The sequence below is a fragment of the Rutidosis leptorrhynchoides genome, chromosome 4 (assembly GCF_046630445.1).
Source record: "Rutidosis leptorrhynchoides isolate AG116_Rl617_1_P2 chromosome 4, CSIRO_AGI_Rlap_v1, whole genome shotgun sequence".
Lineage (NCBI taxonomy): Eukaryota > Viridiplantae > Streptophyta > Magnoliopsida > Asterales > Asteraceae > Rutidosis > Rutidosis leptorrhynchoides.
In genome coordinates, this window is record NC_092336.1 from 26,422,411 (window position 1) to 26,432,842 (window position 10,432).

A 10,432-nucleotide genomic window follows, 5' to 3' on the forward strand; every position below is an offset into this window, starting at 1 on the left:
TATATTTTCATATTGAGATGTTTCATTTTAAGTGTTTATTTTATATTTCAAACAATTAGAAGAGTTTATTCTGAAGAGAGAAATTTTTTAATTAGTGATGAATAAAGTTGGTGAAATTTTGTAAATATGTGTGCAAAAAGTAAGTGGACATTTGTAATGGGACGAAGATAGTAAATAAAATGACTAATATGATTTTTACATCTATCTATCCAACCCCTAAATAACGACACTTGGAGAGAACAATTATGATTAGGACACCTCTTTTCAGCACTCTCCTTTATATGTATAGGTAAATAGAAGATTTGAGAAATTTTGTTTGAATAAATCACAAAGTGCTCACTTATAAAGAAACAATTCAAAATATTACATAATTTGAGGGGTTTTCACTATTTAGTTTCAAACCAATCAATCCAAAAAATTATACCGAATTAAAATCTTGAAAAGTCATCTCGAATTTGAATTCAGTTCTTGGTTCAAATCCAATTCGATTTTAATTCAATTTTGATTTTAAGCGTGGATTTTAGATTTACTTTAACGAATTTAGTTTAATCAAAAACCAAATTCAACTAACAATCTTTTAAATTATTAATATTTATGGACAAAAAAAACTAAATTTAAAATCAAAAGTCAAATTTAAAATCAAATTTTATGGCCTTTCAAAAAAAAAAAAAAAAAAAAAATTCAAAATTTTATGTTTATCTTGTTCAAATCATGATTTTCCAAGTTTTTCGGTTTTAACCGAAATCGAATTCGAATTCAGTTTTAATTTTGAGTTTGGTTTAGATTCCGGTTTACGAATTTGTTTCAAAAAAATTGAATAAACCGATGAAACTGAAAACTAAATCGATGAACATCCCACTTATAATGGTACGGTTTGTTGACACTTATAACGGGGTACGGAATGAGTAATAAATAGAATACAACTATCAATAATTGGCCCTCATTTTCTTCAACGTAAGTTCTAAATTTGCCTAAAAAATGGATAATCTAAATTCAAAAGATTCCTTACCATAAAATGATTGATTGATAAAAGACCGACCCATAAAACTTAAAATACAAGTTTCCACACAACCTTCAATTCAACAACACTATAAATCAATACTCAAATAATCTAACTTCAGTGGAATACGCATCCAATCCATTCCCAATTATATGGCTAACCATATCTCTTTGTATCTATGGCTACTCTCACTTCTTGTTTTATCAAATTCTTACATAACTCTAATAACCATCAATGCTGAAACTTATATAGTCCATATGGACTTATCCGCTATGCCCATATCATTTTCAAATCACCATAATTGGTTCTCCGCCACCTTGGACTCAATCGCCGCCATCACCACCACCAGTACAGCCACCAGCACCACCGCCACTTCTTCGAAACTTGTGTATACTTACACAAATGAAATCAATGGGTTCACAGCAGTTCTTTCTCCATACGAGCTCGAAATGGTTAAGAACTCGCCGGGCTATCTTTCGTCCATTAAAGACACAACGGTTCAACTCGACACAACCCATTCAACTCAATTTCTTGGATTGAACTCCAACTCGGGCGCATGGCCCGTTTGTAAGTATGGAAGAGATGTTATAATTGGGCTGGTGGACACCGGAATTTGGCCCGAAAGTGAAAGTTTCAACGATGATGGAATGACTCGAATTCCTTCTAAATGGAAAGGCAAATGTGAAACTGGATTCCAATTCAATTCAAGTTTATGCAACAAGAAACTCATTGGCGCTCGATATTTTAACAAAGGGTTACTCGCAAACCACCCGAGTTTAACTCTTTCTATGAATTCGGCTCGTGATACAGACGGGCATGGGACGCATACGTCATCAACTGCTGCAGGAGGTTACGTTAAAAGTGCATCATATTTCGGGTACGGTTATGGGACGGCCAATGGGGTTGCACCAAATGCACGTGTCGCAATCTATAAAGCGGTTTGGGAAGAAGGGGTTTTCATGTCTGACATAGTTGCCGCAATTGATCAAGCAATTGCGGACGGTGTTGATGTGATTTCGTTGTCACTTGGTGCTGATGGATTACCCTTATACGAAGACCCTATCGCGATTGCTACATTTTCAGCTGTCGAAAAGGGTATTTTTGTGTCTGCATCAGCAGGAAACAGTGGGCCTTATTTAAGATCACTTCACAATGGTACACCATGGGTTCTCACGGTTGCTGCGAGTACAATTGATCGCGAATTTACGGGGACATTAAGTCTTGGAAATGGAGTTTCGGTTAGGGGTTTCGCTCTTTATCCTGGAAACTCGAGTTCAATGCATGTGCCGTTGGTGTTTGTTGAAGATTGCGAAAATGATTTGGATGCTAATAAAGTTGATCAAAAGATTGTTGTGTGTCTTGACAAAAACGACACGCTTAGTGAACAGTTTTACAATGTTCAGAGTTCGAATGTCTCGGGGGCGGTTTTTATTACGAATAACACTGATCTCGAATTCTTCATGCAAAGTAGCTATCCGGTTTTGTTGCTGGATCTACGAACGGGCGAAATCGTCGTAGATTATGTTCAAAAGCTCAAAGGTGGTGAACCGAAAGCGAGTATTAAGTTTCACGGCACGCGTGTGGGAACTGAGCCTGCACCAAGGGTGTCTAGCTATAGCTCACGGGGTCCGTCTTTTAGTGTTCCTAATGTCTTAAAGCCGGACCTCACGGCTCCTGGTTCACTTATACTAGCATCATGGCCTGATAGAATCTCACCAGCTTCTATCAGGATAGATGATAGTACTAGTCCCGAACCACTTTTTACCAAATTTAACCTTTTATCGGGCACGTCAATGTCGTGCCCTCATGCAAGTGGTGTGGCCGCTTTAATTAAAGCGGCTCACCCTGACTGGACCCCATCTTCCATTCGGTCCGCCATGATGACCACATCGGACATTGTTGACAACACTTTTAAACCTATTCGTGATATCGCGGACGACAACAATCCCGCAACTCCTTTTGCCATGGGTTCGGGCCATGTTTCACCAAACAAGGCGTTGAACCCGGGACTTATATATGACCTGAACCCTCAAAAAGATTATGTTAATCTTCTTTGTGGGTTAAACTACACAAATGTTCAAATCCAAACAATCACAAGATTATCAACCATCAATTGTAAAAACTCATCTTTGGACATAAACTACCCTTCTTTCATTGCATATTTTAATGGTAACGAAACGAACTCGGTTAAAGTTATCCGAGAATTTAAACGAACGGTAACTTATGTTGGCACCGGAAGCTCAACTTTCACGTCAAAACTAACGCCTGTTCGTGGATTCAACGTTAGTGTGTCGCCAGGAAAACTGAGTTTCCGATCAAAGAATGAAAAGAAAAGCTACACATTAAGAATAGAAGGACCAAATAGCATGAAAGATGAAGCAATTTTCGGTTTTTTGAGTTGGATAGACAGTAAAGGGAAGTTTTTAGTAAGAAGTCCTATTGTTGCTACAAGCCTAACAAACTCTGTAGATATATCCTAAACAATTGGACATGAATTTCATTGATTGGTTTGTCTTTCTTTTTATGTTTTTTCCAAAAAACATAAAGTTGATATAATTGAGTTACAAATGATCCGGACCCAACTACGTATGATTGAGATATTTTACAATCTATTTGACACTAGTACTGAATTGAATTGAACTAAACCGAATTACATTGAAACACCTACAAAACAAACACCTACAGACGAATTGATTTGTTTTTATTATTGTTTGTACAAATTAACCACTTAAGGCCACAGCCACGGCAAACATATTGTAAATGAAAATTTTGAGCCCTTTTGAGCCCTTTTGGATTATTTGAAGAAATTATTTGTTTATAAATTTAAATTATAATATTGCAACACGGAAATAATAAGAGGATTGCGTTCGGTTCAAAAGATTCTTAATGTCGTAGACTAGTCCTATTAGCTAGATTGTTACGTACGACCACACTTTATGTCTCATATACGATTCAGATTATCTTTTGATCAAAAAATTATTAAATTGAATAAAATTTAAGTGTTGCTGGTAACATATAAAGTTAGGTGCATCTATTTGTTTAAAAAATATACAAATACAAATGAACGAATAGATGAACTTTCTTTTGTTTTAAATTATATCTGATGAGTGCCGGTATTTTTAATATGTAGTGTGAATGCATACTAAAGGATGCTCAAATTGTTAGAGTATGGTTATGTTAATAAAGCCCGACCCATTTGTGAATTTAGGGTTTCGTATATAATTTATATAGGGGCTTAATAATACAATAATCTTTACGGGAAATTGATTGTATAACATGGTATTAGAGCGAGTCTGATCCAGAGATCTAGTTGGCCGCTATTAGATAATAAGTTAGGCCCAACCCGATTGTGAGTTTGGGTCTATTAGGTTTTTAGGGTTATGAAGTCTATATATAGTGGCTAATGTAATCAATAAGATTCATGGTGGTTATCATTGTTTAACATGGTATCAAGAGCTTAAGGTTTGATCCCGAGACCTAGCTCTATACCGCCCCGTCAAATCTTCCTATCACCTTCTACCACTACCCTAAAAAGAAAAAGAAAAAAAAAAACATCATGACAGCCATCCGTAGCCTTCTTAATTCCCATTTTGTTTCTTCCTTTCTTTTTGTTATTTTCTATACCTATTTTTCAACTTCCTTTTACCAAATATCCATTCCATTATGTCTTTCTCTAACCCAAAAAAAAAAAAAAAAAAAAAAAAAAAAAAAAAAAAAACAAAACAAACAAACACTTCAAAAACATCGTGTGCTTTCTGTTGAAAAACCCTTTAATTTATTTTGTTTCTTAAACCTTGCAGCAACCAAGAAGTATATGGCGGCCAAAGAAAAAAAACGGCAGCAAACTTATTTTCACATCATTCTTTCCTGCATAATTTTTTTAATATTAACCGTACAATAATCGGCGTGGGGTGAGCCGCCTAACTTGACTAGGTTCCAAACCCCGAAAAAAAAAGGACTATAGTCAAAAAATATATTTGCAACATTGATGAAGATTGTGATCGTCGACAAAATTTCCTGCCCATGTCCTGCTCAATCCTTAGACAATGAAAAACGCCACTACGTAAAAAAAAAAACGTTACGGAAAAGGAAACGCAGTCAAGCATACGCAACCATATCAATGAATATCATTCTATTCGATGCAACAATGAAGAAAAAAAATGTCACTTTTGTTTATTTGTTAGGTTTTTTTTAACTCCAGTCCGAATTTTCGCGAATTCGCCGTTCGGACTGCCGGGGAGTGTTAGATAATAAGTTAAGCCCAACCTGATTGTGGGTTTGGGTCCGTTAGGTTTTTAGGGTTATGAAGTCTATATATAGTGGCTAATGTAATCAATAAGATTCACGGGGGTTATCATTGTTTAACAGCCGCCACGTGCCGCTGCTTCTAACCGCCCCGTCAAGTCTACACCTCTTTTCTATCATTCTTTTACTTTCTTAAAAACCTAAAAAAATCCCAAAACTTATTTGTCACTTGGAACCTTGATTCCTTCACACACCGAGACAAGGAAATCATTAAAAAAAAATATAGAAGCCAAATCCGTACAATCAAATCATGTTTCGTAAGTGGACGGCACCACAACATCTATTCATATTAGAGATGGCAATGGTCATCCGATCCGATAGACATCCAGCCGATCTGATCCACCCGAGACGGCTATGGATGAACTAAATGGATGAATATTGGATATGGATATGAATGTTTATTGGATCGGATATGGATGACAATACGTAATCCATGGATTCACCCGACTTCACCCAAAAATAAATATATATATATATATATATATATATATATATATATATATATATATATATATATATATATATATATATATATATATATATATATATATATATATATATATATATATATATATATATATATTCTCATACATAAAAACCAATAGTTAAAACATGAAGAGTAAGTTTTTGGCCCACTAATTCTTGTTTCAAACCTTTGTAATAATTAGTATAATAATGTGTCTACTGTCTAGCTTCTTTTTATATGTTCAGATGCAAATACATGGAAATAATCTGTAGTCATTTGAAAATCTAAGTAATGCAAACATCTTATGGCTTATGATATAAATCCATATTCTTTTGTCTGTATTGTTTCAATATATGCAAACCTCAAAATGCATTTTAACAATGTACGTTGTCCATACACAAAGAAAGATCTCAATAAGATATTTAAAGTTTCGCCAATTAATAAACGATAATTATAAGATTACCCAACGAGGATCAAGTATTTATTTGCACTATTAGTATTCAATCCGTCAAACATTATACAAAGTAGAACACTATGAGTTTAGATCACACAATTTAGAAAATATTGACTTTTAATTTTACATGTTAAGAACAAAGTGACCGTTGATTGGTATTAATTGGTTATGTGTTGATGACATTATCGTTTAGCATACATTTAGAAATTAATATTTACTTTCGAAAAAAAAATCTTGAAATTCAACGGATATTCATTACCCGCTTAACTCGACGGATATAGATATGGATGGATGAATTAAATTTAAATGGATATGGATATGGATATGGATGAAAAAAATTAAATGGATATGGATATTGATATAGGACCATCTGATCCATATCTGATCTATTGCCATGCCTAATCCATATTATTATTTTTATTTCTTTTCTTCTCTTTGTTTTCCTTAATTTCACTCATTAATAATCGGATAATTAGCATGGGGATGAGCCGCCTAGCTTAACTAGGCTCTAAACTCCGAAAAAAGAGGAATAAAAAAGACTCTCTTTTACAGCGTTGAAAATGACTGTTATCGTCGACAAAAATTTTATGCCCAAGTTCTGCTCAATCCTTAGGCAAAGCAAGTCACGACATAAAAAAAGGAAAAAAGCTACGGAAAAGGAATACGCAGTCAAGCAATATGCACCCACATCCTCAAATATCTGTCTATTCGGTGCATCAAGAAAGAAAAAAAAGTTATTTTTATTTATTGTTAGAATAGGGCTATGTTAGTAAAGTCCGACCCGTTTGTTCTCTCACCACACTCTTCCAATTTTCATTGCAATTAATATTTTTTGTCATAAAAGTCTACATTACTATGTAACGTAATTAATCCCGTAAAGAGCACTTATATTTGAATAATAATAATAATAATAATAATAATATAATAATAATAATAATAATAATAATAATAATAATAATAATAATTACAATTATAATTATAATAATAATAATAATAATAATAATAATAATAATAATAATAATGTTTGCTTAAAAATTGAGTATTTTTATTTTTAATAATAATTATTAGTAATAACAAATTCTTCTTGAATTTTTTTAAAAAATTAAAATACAATTATTATATGAAAGTTGTACAAAATGTTTTTAAGTTTGTACATGTCTTCATGGAGTTCTTTGTAAAAAATTGTACAATTTGTTTTAAAGTTTGTACATATGATCATTAGAGTATTTTATTATAAGGTTTTACATATGATCATGGGGTATTTTATCATAAGGTTGTACATAATTTTTCATATATTATACAAAATTAGCATTTTAATATTGTTATTAAATACAATTAATTATATTAGTGGCATTATCATGTGGGCTTAAAATTTTTCTCTTTATTTTTTTTTTATTTTTAAATTTAGATAATCCTTATTTATGACATTATTATTATAAAGATTTACTACGTATTAGATATTATTATAGATATAATATTATGTAATATTGTTATCTCCACTTTCAATATAGTGTTTTTAAGTCAATTTAAATCTAAATTGTTACTGAGTATATATCATCTCAATCTTTCACGATTTTAAGGGAAGAGGAAACACATGGGCATGCCCCAAATCATGGGGAATCAATGCATGCATTCCCAATATGCCATAGATCTCAATTTATCTATAACATCATTGTCAATAATTTAAGTTTCCTTTCCTTTGTACGATCCTATCGCCTATATATGAAAAGCTAACCTGTGCACTTGTGCACAATGTTAAACACATTTTCAGATTTCGTAAATTAACATCAATTATACGGAGTAGTTAGTGATTATATATAAATAGAAATTAGTGAATATATTAAGGGTTTGGCTAACTTTACATAGTGAAATGTGTTTAACATTTACATCATTAATTGTCCTTAGCAACTGCCCTTAAGGTACAAGTTAGGTTTTTCCTTAGGCCACTTGCAATGGTGCTGTGAGCAGCTCCGTCAGAAAACGCCACCCACTCACCACCATCATCAGCAATCCGCCATTGAAGTCGCCAGTAGAGCCTGCAATGACCTTGGCGGAATATATGTGGGTCCCACATGTTGGGTTTTGGCTTTTTGATTCATTCCAATAATCCGCCCCATTTCACCTTTTTTTATTTTATTTTTTATTTTCCCACCTGATCCATTCCGTCAACATTTACTTAAATAGAACAAAAAGGGGGAAGAAACAATTACTTCAACTTGTTGGTGTAGTAGAAGCTTCTGAATGGGTGCAAGTTTTTTTTCTTTTTCTCAAAGGTTCAATGTCTCCGCCATCGATAAGGTTTTAGGGATTTGAGGGTGATCTTTTGACTCCCAGTTCTGTGTTTGGTGAAAGAAACAACACAACAAGGGTTTAGTTTTAGTTCTCTCACTCACCTATTTCTTAATTTAAAACCCCCTAAACATTAAATTAAATTATATTTAATCTTTAATTTGTATTTATTTATTATTTATTGTATTTAAATAATAATTTCAAATTGGTTAAAGTTTGAAATGGAGTGTATGATAGTGGGAGTTTAGTGAAAGGAATGTTAGAGGGCCCTGTGTTGATGTGTCGGTGATGTGGCCGAGAAATTTTGTGTTCAAGTTGGGAACCATTGCAAGTGGCCTTATTGTTATTATAGTTTACATCTAACCAATGGCACCATTGATCCGTTACGAAAAGAGAACTTGACACAATTCGTAAGGATACTTGTAATTTGTGTGGAAAACAATTGTGTACGTGCCGTAAAGAATGAGTAATAATGGAATGGAATATTAAGGGTAAATAGAGTTTCTTTTATATAATCTCTATATTAAAAAGATATTGAATACTTCGTATAATACAGAGGCATAACCCCTTACACTTCATTTACAATTATATATTATATATACTAATAAAAGCAATGAAGTTGATTCTCCACGATCTCTAACGTTGCATGGATCTCGGATCATGGGCTGACTGAATTACCAAGTCTTCCATATTTTATTGATGAATAAAAACGTGTTACTTTGACTAACCAACGGCCATCTCCAACCTTCCTTAATTATTGGACATATGGGCGGTTATGACACGGATCATTCCTCCCCTTCTCCGGTAAAATGACTAGCTCCTGTTAGTCTTTAGTTTCTTTTAATGATGAACTCTCTCAAAATTCAAGTTGTTTCTTCATTTTGAAGTTATTTTTTTCTACCTTTTTTTGTATAAAAAAGAAGATGCATTTTTTCTTTTTCACTCTCTCTAACTTACATACAAGAATAGTTAGAGGCGTTTTCTGTTTTCTCTCTACCTTACAAGTACGTAAGATGCAAAGTAGAGGCTCTTTTTTTTTCTTTACAACTCTCTAGTACTTTAGACTTTTCTCTGACTTTTACAAAATAAATAAGTTACAACAGGCTCCCTTTTTTTTTTCTTCCAATTACATCTATATCTTTTAAAGAGTAAATAGAGCATTTTCTCCATGATACTTGATTATGAGATCATGGGTGGACCATGTTGAATACAAACCCACATTGTATTTTGATGAGAGAAAAAGTCAAGTACTGTCAAGTGCTTTAAAAAAAAAAAATTCTTTCGAATCTTTGAGTGTGACGAGAAATGTCACAAATTACGCATCTTCTTCTCTCGTCACAGAAGAGACACGTTTTGTTCTTTTTTTATGACCAAAAATGAGAATGTTGGATTAAACCAACTCCTTTGACATTGTTAGTCGTTGATACCACATACTTCTCCTTTATCTTTTCGTCATCTTTTTTCTTCTTTGATTTCTTGGCCATTCCTGTAACACTTTTAAAAAATTCGCGGAAGCTTTGTAGTTGATCACCGTAGGAACGATGCTCTGAATACCACTTGATCCGTTACGAAAAGAGAACTTGACACAATTCGTAAGGATACTTGTAATTTGTGTGGAAAACAATTGTGTACGTACTGTAAAAAATGAGTAATAATGGAATGGAATATTAAGGGTAAATAGAGTTTCTTTTATATAATCTCTATATTAAAAAGATATTGAATACTTCGTATAATATAGAGGCATAACCCCTTACACTTCATTTACAATTATATATTATATATACTAATAAAAGCAATGAAGTTGATTCTCCACGATCTCTAACGTTGCATGGATCTCGGATCATGGGCTGACTGAATTATCAAGTCTTCCATATTATATTGATGAATAAAAACGTGTTACTTTGACTAACCAACGGCT

The 10,432-nt window shown here is 33.1% G+C and overlaps 1 protein-coding gene across 1 annotated transcript; it reads left to right on the forward strand.

The window, feature by feature from the left end:
• Positions 1–1,152: 1,152 nt before the first annotated feature.
• Positions 1,153–3,480, forward strand: LOC139904441 (subtilisin-like protease SBT3). Its single transcript, XM_071886372.1, has one exon. It carries the CDS (start codon positions 1,153–1,155, stop codon positions 3,478–3,480), a length of 2,328 nt encoding a protein of 775 aa, XP_071742473.1.
• The last annotated feature ends 6,952 nt before the right edge of the window (positions 3,481–10,432 follow it).